The sequence below is a fragment of the Ammospiza caudacuta genome, chromosome 1 (genome assembly GCF_027887145.1).
Source record: "Ammospiza caudacuta isolate bAmmCau1 chromosome 1, bAmmCau1.pri, whole genome shotgun sequence".
Taxonomy (NCBI): Eukaryota; Metazoa; Chordata; class Aves; order Passeriformes; family Passerellidae; genus Ammospiza; species Ammospiza caudacuta.
Window position 1 is genome coordinate 108,281,111 of NC_080593.1, and position 15,171 is coordinate 108,296,281.

The 15,171-nt window shown below is 43.1% G+C and overlaps 1 protein-coding gene across 2 annotated transcripts in view; it reads right to left on the reverse strand.

The window, feature by feature from the left end:
* Positions 1-10,111, reverse strand: part of OSBPL1A (oxysterol binding protein like 1A) — a 77,963-nt gene extending 67,852 nt beyond the window's left edge. Inside the window, exons 1-3 of one of the 2 annotated variants that reach the window (XM_058819490.1) lie at positions 10,052-10,111; positions 9,756-9,935; positions 4,299-4,421 (exon numbers count right to left, since the gene is read on the reverse strand). In XM_058819490.1, coding sequence (XP_058675473.1) covers positions 4,299-4,419 — 121 coding nt within the window. In that variant the 5' untranslated portion in view covers positions 4,420-4,421; positions 9,756-9,935; positions 10,052-10,111. Of the gene's footprint in view, positions 1-4,298; positions 4,422-8,900; positions 8,917-9,755; positions 9,936-10,051 lie in introns of those variants that run through there. The other variant, XM_058819495.1, reaches the window with a different exon arrangement.
* Between the last annotated feature and the right edge of the window lie 5,060 nt (positions 10,112-15,171).

Sequence of the window (15,171 nt, forward strand, 5' to 3'; positions counted from 1 at the left end):
ACATTTTTCTCTTGTTTTTCAAAAAACTCTTTGGTTTACACAATTTTATTTTCTTCACATAAATGAGAGGTAAGACAACCCATCTTTCAAACAAAGGATTCAAAATAAAATAGGTGGAATGATCTAATGTTGAGGGTTTTGTTGTTAGTTTTTTTTGTTGCCTTGTGCTTTACTCAGTTCTGATAAAGACAGCCTCACTAAGAAATGTGCTTTGAAATCTTTATGCACAGTGGAACTCATTTATCATCTACAACTCTAAGTTGCAGAATTATAAAGCACAGACAAAAAGCAGGCACAGAAATGAACACGTAAAGGAAAATATGATTTATGCTTTAAAGAGCATTTAAAACATGACCTGGAACACTGGCTGAATGAAATTCAACAATTCCCCTACAATCATTTCTTTTAAAAGCAAGATATTAAAGCATTAAAGATTACTCAAGTTAACAACTCACTTTACTTTCCAACTGCAACACTCAACTATATTAAGCAAAATAAACCTGTATCTTGCTTTTAACTAAGCAATACACCCACAGCATTACAGTGTCATCTAAAAGCTATCATTTTGTACTTGGAAGAAAAATGAAAATAAGGCAGTAGAAATTGTTTTTAAATCATTGCCACCATTAAGTTTTCCCCTGTCACATAAGCTCAAGTACTGAGGCATGGAACACGCACAAGATAAGTTTGCCCTGAGAAAACAAGCCACGAGCACAAGGAAAATACACTGTTCATCTTGAAAGTTCATCATCTCTCTTGCTCTCATATTAAAAATTAACATTAGAACATAGTTCAGAGCTGAAATATTTTCCCATTTCTTATAACTGTTTCCAGCTAACATTCCCACCCTTTATTGACAATTTCTTTTGTAATTTGATTCTCTTTCTTCTCAATTCTTGTTGTTTCCAATCCCAGATTTAGACCTTTCCCTCATTACAGTCTGGCCTACACCAGACCTCCTACCCTACGTTACTGATGGGCCAAAGTACCACAAAAAATATATCCTGTGTGGACCACTAACTCTGGGGGGGATAGTTATGTTGGATAACATACTAAATGGACATCACTCATCCCTCAGTCCAGTAGGGAGTAATGTTCATTCAAAGACTACAAAAGAGATCTGAGTTGCACTGAATTCATACAATTAGGTCAAAACATTTATTAGTTAACAGCACTGATAAGGCAGTGATGCTGCCAAGGAATTCAGTCATGAAAAAAACAACCAGGAATCTGTCCAGATTTATAGTTCTTACTGAATAAAGTAAGAACAGGCCCTTGTTCTGCATCCACTTTGAATGTCTGCATTTCTGATGTCAGCTGACCATTTATTTCTTAAGCTTTTGAGGTGTTACTTCTTTTCAAAGTGACCACAAGTGTTTATACTTTATTATTATTTTAAACCATGACAGCATTACACAAGGGAGAATGCAAGGATAGAAAAGGAGAAATAATGTAATTCCAACAAAAACCATAATTCCTTTCCCTCTTACACACAGCTCTTTGGTTTAATGCCACTTAACTCTAAGTGCCAAGTGTTACCATTTGCTTAGAGAATGGAGACAAGGTAGGCAGCCATTTTCCAGCTGTGGACTGCTAGGCCACGGTGCGGTGATTCAAATGTTAATTTTGCCATAACACACTACTGACCATTACCCTTACCTTATGGAGTTTTTACATTGCAAATTCCTAGATACCCTGTTTTCTTGTATTTAAGAAGAATGAGCCAACAAGAGATGGCCTTAGAAAACACAATTATTTTGGAAGAAACCTGGCTTTGGTACTGTTTTAATGTAGACTCCTTCTTTCTAAAACAGTGAACTGAGGAACCCAAAAAGAGAAGTTCAGATAATTTGGCTGGATTTCCCTCAAGCAAATCCTGCTTATCTGCAAGCACTGACTGGGAAGAATACAGTCACAGCTGAGCAAGTACAGGAAGCCTAAATTTATTTTCTCTTCCTTCACTTTGGTAGAAATTGGGATGTTTAGGGTCACTGTTGTCAGACTTGACACTTATGAAGGTACAGCACACACAGCCTCAGATGTAGGTCCCCTCTGAAAAGACAAGGAGATGTCAGACAGGCTTTGACACCCAGTCACACCAACCTGTCAAACTTAGGGCTAAGAAGGCACATCCTGCAGGAAGTTTGCACCTGCAGTGCAGCCTCCCACCTGCTCCAGAAGCACTTTATTCCAAGCCAAGTGGCACTGCTGTATCAGAAATCCTGAAGGAACTGTTACTACAGCAGTGAAGACATTCCCTATACCCTGACTTTCTAGGGACATCTATTATCCAAGGTAATGACAGAAGCACAAGAGGCTGTCAGGAAGAGAAGATAGTTACAGTCTACAGTGTGTACTTTAGTAATTGCATAACAACCTGATGATTAACTATCTGGTGATACTCAACAGATCAGAACTTGTAGCAAAACATAGTGGTCTAGCTAGTAAGGAGGCAGAATGCCAGGGCCAGTTATACAGCAAAGGCTGTTTGGCCTGAATTTGTCTTAGACTGTTTCCAACGGAAGACTTCATGAGAGCAAAGTGAAACAAGTCAGTCTCTGAAAAATGACTGCAGAGAAACAGAGATTTAACTCTGAAGTTTCACACAACTAGAGCACTTCTTCCAGATAACACTAATTACACTTCTGTGTCCTCAGACATTTAGAAGAATTGAAACTTCAAAAGCAGAGATTTCACAGTGAACAAAATCCATATTTGGAACTAGTTTAGGTTAAATATAATATCACAAGCACATTCCCTCTAGCTTCCTAGACCTCCTATTAGCAAGCAAGCATTAACCAGCTGGCATGTACTTCTAAACTAGAAAAACAGCTAAGCACCACCTTTCACTTCATTACCTGACTCTCTCCTATGCTGCAGACTTTCTGACCAGAGACCCATTTGCTTGATATAACAGACAACAGAGTAAGCCATTTCATTAAGCTTTCTTGACTTCAGATTATGTGTAAGAACACATCAGAGAAAGTCTGAAACCTCTTCTAAGCACAAGAGACTTCAGGAACTTATTTATGGGCACTGATGCATGAATCTTAAGGTACTTTTATTCCAATTGTTTTGGCACTACACATACTGAATATTTACCAAGGATATACTTCTGAGGGTGGAAGACTTCAGCTTCATCAAAGTATGTTTGGTTCCCCTTTAAATTATGAACTAGCTCCCCAAAGATGAAATAGAATGAGCTTGGGTTTCACAACTTCTTTTCTGAGGTGAGCACATTAACCATTGAGAAAGCAAAAACATGGCTGAGTAGTCAAACAAAACGATAAGTAAGCTAATGATTAAGAATGAGACTTGGGAAAGGGATAGAGCTTGTTCAGGTAATAGGAATCACTGCCCTTTAGGGCAAAGTGTTCCCTTCTGTTATGGTTGAGAGGAAGCTCAGTGGATCTCTTCCCTCTCCCTCTGCAGCACTTTCCTCTCAGTGCTGCTAAACAGTTAAATGACAAACAATGGAATACCAGCCTGGGTAGAAAGGGTGACATTCACACCCACACCTTGGAATCAACCAGAAACATACTCGTGTAAATAAAAAGAAATATAAAACTGCTAAAATAACAAAGAAGTAAGGTAGTCTGCTAGCAAGCTTGCAAATCTAGTCCCAGTTTGAAGTTTTAATGCACAGCAAGCAAGCTGCTCAGCCACACCTCTGTTAGCTGCACATGAGCAAAACTTCAGCAAAGGCCAAAGACCCAGACAAAGAGCAGTCTTAGTTTCTTTCCCAAGCAACCTAGTATTCTACCACAATTAAGATATAAACATTTGTCCCAAACATTTTTACAAGTGGCAAGAAATGTAACAGTTCTACTGTGTGCTAACAAAATATGGGCCTAAAAAACCCCAAAATAATAAACCCCTACACTTAGCAGAGCACAAATGACAGACCTGATCTAATATTCTCTGCAGCTCTGATGAAAGCAACTTACCTTCCTGAACAATCCCCAGGCACCACAATCTGTTTTGTTTAGTATTCTAAAGCTTCGAAGTTGCCATAGGCATGAACACAGGCAAAAAGAGGTACTGATTCTTTGTCTTGTTGACACTTCCAGTGTCTATGAATTTGCTGAGTTTTTCTGTACACTGCAACTATCCGTACTCTTTTATTATTATCTCTCCCCTAAGCAAATATGCCCTTAAGTCAGTGTAAAAGTTGTTTAAGTAGGTTTTTTATTACTCTACTGGGCACTCCAAAGAAAGCAAGATTATACTACCACTATCAGTTTCACTACATGTGACTTGAACAGCAAGATTACAAACACTTGAGGAAGGCTACTAACCTTTACAGTTGATATCAAAGCTTACTTCTCCTTTGTCCAAGGTATCCAACAGCTGTTTAACTTCTTCAGCATTTCCATTTCTAGCATCATGGAGAAGCTGCTGTTCTGCTTCTGTAGTCATCTCTGATAAAATACACAAAAGAGGAGATTTTGCAATTGGTTCTACTGCTGTAAGTTATGGCTTAAAATTACATCACTTTTAGCTGGTATTTAACACTAACCCTGGTATGAGAAAGATAACTATTCTCTCTGTGGCACACACTTAATGCCCAAGCTGTTGCAACGGCCCAGCACTCAGGCTACTAAGAAGCATTAAAATTCCACATACAAAGCAGTTAAATAACCAAATACCCATATTTTGTTGCTTCTCTTGTTTTCTAGGTTCTAAGGGTGGCTTGGGAGTTGAAACTCTATGCCACAAACCAGGCAAGCTTTGCTACAAGCATAACCAGTAAGCATTTGCTTTTTCCTTACAAGGCTTTCACCCTTATCCCTTCATGTATCCAAAGGCAACAGGAGTGAAAAAAAGAGAAAGTTAACTATGTACATCCATTAACCCAAGTATTACCTGAGAATTAATTGACAATTATTTTGGCTGCCAGCCCTGAGGAACAGAATGTCTTTGCATGGAGATGTCAGATACACATCAGTGATTAGTACTATGGAGATGTCAGATACCCATCAGTGACTAGTACTATCATCTCTTGAGCCCGGGTATCTGAGGCCCTGCAATCTTCACTTGAAGGGGAATGGGGGACTCAGACAACTTCATAGATTTGACTTTATCTTTAAGAAACACAATAGTACAATATAAGGAAGTTAAAACACAACTCTAAAAGATCACTAATTAATTCTAATCCTACCATTGCACTTGAACTGCAAAGGAAAAAAAAAGGCATTTATGTCTTCCAAAGAAGGGAGAAAACAAAACCTTTTAACATGACTATTTTACAGCTCTCTACTAGATGGGGAGCCTTAGATCTTTGGGTAAGCAATAACGCTATTTACCAGGTCTGTTAAAGAATACTGTTCCTAAATGATGTCTTAACCAATCTTTTCCCACTCTGAAATCACAATCTGAAGTTGGTTTGACTTTTTTTTTTTTTTTTTTTTTTTTTTAATGCTATTATAACAGCTACCAATTGTATGAAGCTTAACAAGTACAAGTGCTGGACTCTGCATCTGGGACAGGGCAATGAGATGCCAGAGAGTACCAGTGCAGAAAGGGACCTGGGGTGGGTCCTGGTTGATGGCAAGTTGAACACAAGTCAGCAGTGTCCTGGCAGCCAGGAGGGCCAACTGTGTGCTGGGGGGCATCAAGCACAGCATTGCCAGCCAGGCACGGGAGGGGATTGTCCTGCTCTGCTCTGCACAGGGACAGCCTCACCTCAAGTGCTGAGGACAGTTTTGGGCACCACAAGAGAAAAAAGGAATTAAGCTATTAGAGAGTGTCCAAAGGAGAGCAATGAAGATGCTGAAATATCTGGAGGGGAAGCTTTATGAAGGGAGGCTGTGGTCATTTGGTTTGCTCAGTCTGAAGGAGACTGAAGAGAGACCTCATTGCAGTCTTCCACATTCCTGTGGGGGAAAGCAGAGGGGCTGGCACCAATCTTTTCACTCTTGTGTCCAGTGACAGGACTTGGGGAAGAAGCACAAAGCTGAGTCAGGGGAGATTTAAGTTGGGTATCAAGAAAAAGTTTTTCACCCAGAGAGTGGCTGAGCACTGGAGTTGGTTCCCCAGAAAAGCAGACACAGCACTAAACCTGACAGTTCAAGAAGTCAAGAAGACAATGCTCTCAGCACATGGTGTGACTCATGGGGCATCCTGCAAAGCACCAGGACCTGGACTCAGTGATCCTGATGGGTCCCTTCCAACTAGCTTATTCTATGATTCCACCAGACCTAGATACAGCATTTCCCTATTTAAATACACTGCTTTTAAGTGGTGTCAAGAAACTATGTTAAAAACAGCTTCAAAAGACTGTGCTGCTATAGACAATTTATTGCTATTCATATAATAGGAAAAAAAGAGACCCTGTCCAAATTTAATGTCTCCAGTTTAGTATATTCAGACACACTAGGTTTACCAGGTCCTGCAGTCAGTGAATGATTACTGGCCTCACATAGGTAGCTTTCCTATAATAGCAGAGGTTTTGAATAGTCCCACAAACTGTTTACACTCTGCTGTTCTGGACAGGCAGCTTGATTGCACCACACACACTCACAGCTTAAATAGATGCAGGGAGCTCTTTGACTACGGTAAGATAAGAAGCCACTCAGCAAGAAAAGAGACAGTGAGAACACTGGGTAAGGAACAAAAAGCCTGTAACAGTGGCAGATCCTGCAATATTCAAGGCTGAGGCAGAAATTAGAACAGGACAGACTGCCAAAGAGCTAACAACACAGCAAAAAAGGTTTCTCTACCTTTTCCTCAATCAGCAAAGGCAGAGAGACTCTGTTTCCAAAGAATTTGACAAAGACTAAGCAAGCCCTTTCTAGCACATTTCAGAAGAACAGACTGGATCAGTCACCTGCAATCTATCACAGACACAGGATACAAATGCCTTCTCCAGAAGCAGTTAGTCAGCACTCTCGTTCATGCATGCTTTTCAGTTCCACCAGAAAACAAAACAAAACAAAACGGTACTAGTTCTTCTAGCAGTCCTTAAAGCCCTGAAGCTACTTTCTCCTTTAAACAGCAATCTATCCACTTGTGGAGGCAACACAGCACAGGTTATTGTTACTGGGGCAGGTATAACTTTCCTCTGTGAATCAGTTCTAGCAGTGTCTAGAGAATGACCAAAATCATGTATGTTAATGTACTATCAGCCTGTAATACTACCTCTGAAGCTGAGTGATACAGTTTCAGCGGGACACAGAATGCAGCACTGAGAATCACACAAACCAAAGATAAGAGGACAGTTACACTCATTTTGCTGGCTTCTGCTAGCAATCATTGGGGAGAAGGGGGGGGAAGAAAAAAAGCAAAGCCCATCGTTCATTTTCACCCCCTCCCACACAGTATTGCTTTAGCCATGTCTCAGATGAGAAACCCCTGTATCGTTTGTCAACATCCCACATACTCAGCAGGTACGAATAGCAATGCATTTTCAACGCATTAACAACCTGCTGTTTCCATTTGATATTGACGAGAAGGAAGAAAAGACTGTTTGGGAAAGAAACCAAGACGCTGATTCAAACAAACAACTCCTGCATAAACAGCAAAGCCTGTTATGTGCATGAGCAGAATCTTAAACAGATCAAAATACACAGAAAGTTCAACCACTATATAAAATAACTTGCATAGTTTTTCTACCACCGAATAGTTGTAAGGTTAAAATCACTGATTTGTTTGTACTCTTAAAGCAAACATTAGCAATAGAGTAATATGCATAGTAACATGGACTGCCTGCTTCACTGATTTAGTCCTCAAAGACCTTGCTGTTCAGGCCAAGCCTCCAATTCCAAATACACTTTGTAAGCCCGCAGCATGCAATGACGCAGAATAATTACAGTCTGGCTACTAATCACGGAAGGATCGCTCACGTGAAAGCATTTCTACAATTGGGGGCTGGAAAGTGCATCTGCATGCAGTTACCCATCAGACAAATTATAAAGAACATACAGCTTCAGCTAATAAGCTAAATGACATGCCAAAATAAAGCTGGCAGCAAAGAGACTCTTAACAGAACCTTTTATATTGTTGTAAATACTGTTTTAAGCAATAGGATTTGCTCTGTAATGGAGATGAGAAACCACTAACAGAAGTCTGAGTGACAAGCTTAGAGTATGGAAACAAATCAATGCACAGGCATTCAGGTGGTGTGCACTTGCAGCTGTACTTTGTACAACTATACTCCTGCACAGACAGGAGTTTATTTGGTCCCATGACCCATCACGAAGAGCTCTAAAATCCCCACCCACCAGTTTTAAAGCACCAATCCAAGCCATCAGCACTGAGGGAGAAACTTTATAGTTTCATTTGGAATTATAAGCTTTAAGATACTGCTAGCAGGTTCATCTATATGGATTGTGCTGCCTCTATGCAAATCCACTAGCCACTTAAAAGAGAACACATCTTTCATTCAGCTGTGTTGCCATCATTACCTTATTCCATCAATCAGCTGATACAGGTAAACTGCTTTTTATGGCCCCTATTTAAGCCTTGTGCCCTTGAAAGGCTTGCATGGCAGTCTCCACAGTCACAGGTACATCATGACAGAACAACAGAACATTATTCAGCATCCCCTCTGCAGCTGAGATGTGACTGCAAGGCACTTCTGTTGAACTCATTAGGACTACCACAGCAGTACTTGACTGCTAATTGAATCTTATCCTTTAAGAAGGTATAAAAAATAGCATTGAGATGCTCTGCTTTTATCTTCTTCGATGAGAGCTGTGCCAGAGTGACTGTCACGCTACTAGAGGATCTATCTTCACACAGGGGCTGCTTCAAACACAGAGAACACAGGTTACCATTCTGCCTGCATGCCTGCTTAAGGGAGCTTTGCAGAATACTTCAACACAAAAGGCCAACCAACTATATTACAAACTACCAACTTTACCCAACTGCTAGGATAAAGTGCAACCAAAAAAACCCACCTGCTTTTCTCAACGTGACCTACGAAGATCCAGAGTGCCACTTATGACTGTGAGGCAGCACTACTTGTAAGACCCACTTGCTTTTACTTTGGTTTCTTCTCCTGCCGAATTCTCTAGCTAGGTACACAGCCCAGAACAATGACAATATATACTAAGGAGAATATGAGTGGGTTTCACTCACATACAGCTAGAAAAGCAGGAGAAACAGCATTAGCGCTGGCCAACTTAGAGGCTCCAAGGCAGCGGCCATGGGTTGCATAGGAAGTTTTCTCCTGATGACAAACAGTAAGGCTGGCAAAAAGCACAACATTATCTAGTATTTCAATAGATCTTCCTCTAGCAATGAAAATTAGATTCCTGTAGGAGAAGATGATACATGCTCAGGAAGATTTCTTACATGTCCCAGCACGCACAAGTTATGATGTGATGCTTGCAAAGAAGGCGGGCAAAATGCACCAAACTGCACAAACAGACAGAACCTGTCCACAAACCCACACAACACACTGTACTGACAGGAGCTGCTCCAAGAAGAGTGGCTGTACTAGAAGCATGAGTGATGTTATCTAAAAGTACTTGTTTCAGTCTTTGGGTAAAGGGTCATAGAAGTTAGAAGCTGGTCATGCTTCTATGACACAGCCTCCTTGTGAAAGCAGCACCTCTCTAAAATCAAGATACTGTCTGTTTAATAGCAATTTACACATCTGCAACAACACATCTATTCAGCACCACTCCCAGGTAGCACCACTACTTAAACTAATTCTCGTTCTTGGGCATCTCCTGGATGTTTTCCGCACATATTTAATTTCTGTTACATCAAACACTTCCTTTCAGCCCAGGCGCTCCGAATAAGCTTACCCACAGTTCGTGCGAGATCTCACCCGGATCAGCAGGCAGGCACAGTCCCAAGCAGTGAGAACTTCAGCAGGACGGCCGGAGTTCCCTACGCCCGCCTGGAATCGAGCGGCCCGTTCCGGTCTCGGGAATTAAACACTTTTTAAGGCGAGTCAGGCGCGTCGCAGCAGCGGCGCTCCTTGCCTGCGGGGAAAGGTGCGCTCAGACCTGCGAGCACCGGCCAGCGCCGCGCCCGTTCCAGGGAGGGGAACAGCGGGAAGAGGAGGAGGAGGAAGGAGGAGGAAGGATCACCCACGCACAGCAGCAAGCGAAGACACCGCTTCCCAAGGGCGAGAGACCACCCCGGCCCCCGCCTCCAAGGCCGCCTCCGCTTCGTGCCTCGAGCCGAGCCCGGCTTGGGGCCGCCCCCTCAGCCCGCACAACGGACTCCTGAGGGGGCAACAGCGACACCCCCGAACACGCTCCCGCCGGCTGCGGGGGAGAGGCGGCCACGACAGCAACAAAGCCAACGTCGCCGCGGGAGGGCGGCGCATCCCCCGCCGGCCCCGCGTCCCTGCCGCGGAAGGAAACCCGCCCCGGGCGGGCGGGCTGGCCCACTGCCGGCCTCGCCTCGCCCCGCGAGCAGCTGCCACCGCCCCGCGCCGCGCTACGCGCACCGGGCGCGGTTACATGTGACCGGCAGCGGCGCCCCGGCAGCTCCCCCCGCCGCGCAGGGCGGGCGGCGCGGGCTCCCGGCGGGGCGGGGCGGGACACGGCTCCGCCCGCCTGGCCGCCGCACCGCCCCCGTGACCGAGACCGGCACCAGCGCGGGGACCGGCCCCAGGAGCCGATGTCTCGCCGCAGCCCGCCCGAAAAGCCGGGAGGGTGAAGTGGGGTCCCGCTGAGGGCGCTGCGCCCGCCCCTCCGGCCGTCTGAGAGAAAGGGGCCTGCACCGGGAGCAGCCGGCGGCGGCCGCTCTTTCCAGGCAGGGACAGTGACACCCCTGCGGCCCCGGGGCTGCCCGGCAGGTACCGCGCTGTGCCCCCTGCGGTTTGGTGTCACACTCATTTCAGCAGTGCCCAGCGACAGAACGAGAAGCAATGTCCATAAAGTAAAACACGCCAAGTTCCACCTCAACATGAGGAAGAACTTCACGTTGAGGGCGTCTGAGCACTGGAACAGATGCCCGGGGAAGTCATGGAGTCTCCCTCTCTGGAGACATTCCAAACTCACCTGGACGCGTTCCTGTGTCACCTGCGCTGGGTGACCCAGACTTGGCAGGGGGTTGGACCAGATGATCTCCAGAGGTCCCTTTCAACCCTAACTGTCCTGCGAGTGCCACTGTCCTGCGAGTGCCTTCGCCGCCGCTCGGGTGCGCGGGCTGGGCTCCGCTCTGCCCCGGGAGCGCCCCCGGCTGGGGCGGGACGCGGCGGGGACAGACACCGAGAGGCCCTCAGAGACACGGGGGGCAAACCAGCCTCAAAGAGAACTGTAACACTGCGGGAATGGTGCATCGACAGAGGGGAAATCAGGGTCTATTTGGAAGCCCCTTTGGTAGCGTGTACAACCGTGGTGCAGGTGAAAGAAGACTGTCAGCACACGCTGCTTCTAAGAACAGCGCAGCCAAAAGCAAACTAAAAGAGAAATTGGGTGCTACCAGCGACAGAAAGTGAAGTACTCGCTTTTTTCAAGGCCCTTTCGTCCACATCTCCTTCCCCTCAGTTTGTCCTACCTTTATTTATTCTCCACTACACCTTTCATCTGAAGAGCTGGCACCTTGTTTTTCTGCCTTTAGCGCATGAGAGGGGTTTTGCATTTTGAAAACTCCCACAGTGCCTCTGAAATCCTGCAACAGTTTATTAAGGGAGCAGAGAAGCTTTGCAGTGTTGTGGGATGACCAAGTTTGTGTCATACGCAGAAGGAGCACTGAAGAGGCAGGGCGGGAGCCACAGGTGCCGTGACAAACTATCACAAAATATTAGGATGAAACTTCTGCTCCAAAAGAGGCAAGTTTAGACCTGAACAATTTTTCTGAAACTCTTCATGCATAAATAATGAGACAAGCTTCATTTCTCTGTATTGTCTACAGCTACACATATTTTTAATCTTTGAAGAATGACATAAAAAAAAGAAAAGGAACAGTTTCACGCCTGCAGATAACACAAATGTATCATATTTGAACTACTGCCTTTTGTTACTTTTAATTAGTTTGTCTTACTTAAGAGATCTGCTTCCAGGGATGCCTTAGTAATACTTATATAACATCTGAAAGGCTTCAGGAAAGGATCACATTGGCTTTCTTTTCTTAGGAGCAGAGCTTCAAGTTGCTGCCCTTACTTTCAAAGCACTAGCTGTGTCATCCTCATATACCTTTTCGTTTATTTCTTCCTTCTGCTTCTCACTTTGAGCCATCTTTCACAATGCCATAAATGCTTTAAGCAACCTCACAATAAAACCTTTTCCTATTTTGTATTTATTTTGCATACATGAACACCAATTTAAAATATGCATATTGTCACCACATATTTCTTACAAGTTTTATAACAAAATTGACGTATTGTCACCCACCTACTCTATAACCCATTGCAATGCAACACAGAGTTTACAGTTCAGTTTCACTCTTCAGCCAGTTAGTGTAGGGTTTTTCTCTGAATCTGAGTAAGAAAGGCCTGAAAACAAATAACTTAATAAATTTAATTATTTAAAAAGACAAAGTAAAGGCCAACAGAGATAGGAAGTAAATCAGAAGCCATGGTGTCCACAACTAATCCTGGATGGACTTCTCCTTTGGCAGGCTGCCATTCCATCTCTGGACAAAGGCTCCTCTTTGGCTGCAAGATTTTAGTTTTCTTACAAGAAAACAGCTATTCCATAAAGGATGTTCACAAGAGAGCTTTACTCTTTGTATGTTTCTAGATAAGGGCAAGGCCATGCAGTTGCTCTAATCACCTGCACTCTGTGCCAAGGAGCTAGTGAAGCTGGTCCTGCTCCCAAGGGTTTTGTGCACCACAACCCAGGCCCAGAGGCAGCACAGCACAGACCTGGGCCTGCTCCACAGTGAATTACTGACTCCTGGATGTACAGGGCTCTCCTGGCCAGTATCACTACACTTCCCCTGCTTCCATCCTCTCCAAAGAGTGTCTATTTTTCATCCATGTTTTGCCTCCTTGCACATCCCAGAGTAATAATGTCACAGTGCATTTTGGACTTTGAAGTGTGGAAATGAGAAAGAGAGTGTTGCTGATATCGAGGTTTTGTTCTCTCTTGTTTTGTTTTGGTTTGGTTTTCATGTCATTCCTTTTTTCAGATAACTTGCTGAAATTAGTGATTCAGAAAGCACGAAACATGTCCCATCTTAGGGCTGAACACACTGGCAAACAGCCTTGCACAAAACTGAACTGTTTTGTTTGTCATTTTCACAGTATAGTAGTTTTTTATATCCTCTCTGTGATGGGACAACCTTTATTGCACTGACACTTTGTGTTCCTCCTCTTCAGACTAGAGCATACTGGTCAAATTTCAGATGTACAACTGGGCAACAGAGTGCACACAGAGAAATGAGAGGAGGAAATAGTAAACTACACATGATGGGTTGTATGTTTGTTTTCACACAGTAACATGTTAAATGACTGTGTTTGTTAGCTCACCAGAAGTCCTAAAAATTTGTTCCTGGTGCACTTCCTGAGGAAACTGCTCCCCAACTCTGAAAAGCAGTGCAGCAAGCACAGGTCCTTGCTGTATTTCCATACAGATTTTATTTACTAGGCTGGCAAAACACAGACACAGGAGAATTAATTAATGTGCTGACACTCTCAGATGTGATTCTTGTGGATCTCTCTGGATTACCATGAGCAACTGCCAGTGAGTGATCAAAGCAAATGTTCATGTTGTTCTGAAGTGCCTGCAATAGGAATTCTTGCAGATGCTAGTCTGTTGCTGAAGTTTCTTTCATACTTTGCAGGTAATAACCATATAATGTAGTGAATTTGTGGATGGTGTGAGATGGATTGCCTCCTGAGCTGAGAAATGCTTTTTGCTGCTCAAAGCAGCACTGAAGCAAGCTCAGGTGGTTTCTTGAGGTATCCTGTATCAGGGAAAAAATCTTATAACAGAGAAAAGTTCCTTTTTGACAAGCCCATTTTTATCTGAATGCAGCTATGGCAGGAGAAAATGTGAGAATTCACTGCTGGTCTTCTTCTCTCAGGAGGCTCCTAAAACCTGCTAGTAATTACTTCATAGAAAAGCTTCTGGATTTCTGTAACTCTACAGAAGGCAGTTATACCCTGCTGTAGCCAGCACAAAAACTGGGTTGTGGCTAAATGAGAAGAAACATTTCTAACCAAGGTGTTAAATCACCTGTACATATACTTCTCCTTACGTGTGCTTCTCCTTGGTCTTACCAGACATGTAGTTTTAGAACAAGAACTAGGCTTGTTTAAAGCACTTTATTTTTCTTGTGACTGAACCAGTTTGGTTTGGTTTTAGTTCCAAAATGATTAATCAGCTGCATGTGGAGAGTTTATATCTATGAACCATACAGGTAATTTCTGTCAGTTTTGACCACAATCTAGCAAAATGCATCACTGTGGAACTGGAATCAGCTGAACTACTATGTCCTCATATGGATAAATGCTCATTATTGGATGGTCCAATTAAGATTTCTATTACAGAATGAGATTTCTATTGAATGTGGAGTGGAATTGGAGCATTGGAGAAAAAATTAGTCTTTTGTTGGTAAGTAACTATAGCAAAATGCTCTCCTTGAGCTATTCTTAAGACACTACCGGAACAGTCTCAATAGAAGAAAATCCTGCCCAAAATCAGGGTCCAGAACTGAGGGGATTAATCATTAGTACGTGACATGACATTGTTCTTATTTCTCCTCAATCTTCCTTTTATTGTCAAAGAGGAGTTGAAAATACATCATGTTGTTTGAACTGTTGTATGCAAAATAAAGCAGGGTTGTGGATATTTTACTCAAACTTTAATTCTTCTGTATTTCTTAGTTCTGTGTTTTTCACTTCTTGGGATTCACTCCTGATTGAATGACTATTATTTGTATCTCATTTAAGCTTTTCATGCTCTAGTATTAGATTCCAATTGCAGAATTACATGAGTAATTTAATTCCCAGTGCCTTGACAAGACAGAACAAAGAATTAGAATTCAAGGTAGCAATTTGGGCTGCTCCCTGACCTCAGGGTTTTTTTTGGCTTAACTGATTTGATTTAAACTTTAAATGTTTTAATTTGCTATCTATGGTTCACAAAGAAGTCTTTGTGAACTGATGGACCAAGGTTAGACTTTTTAATAATTTTAAATATAAAAATTTATGCATTGCTGTGAAGAGTATAATTTTGGGAGATGCATCACCATAAAGAATAGTGAGGTTCATATATACTCTTTTAGAATACCCCAAATAGTTTAGAAAACTCCACTGTG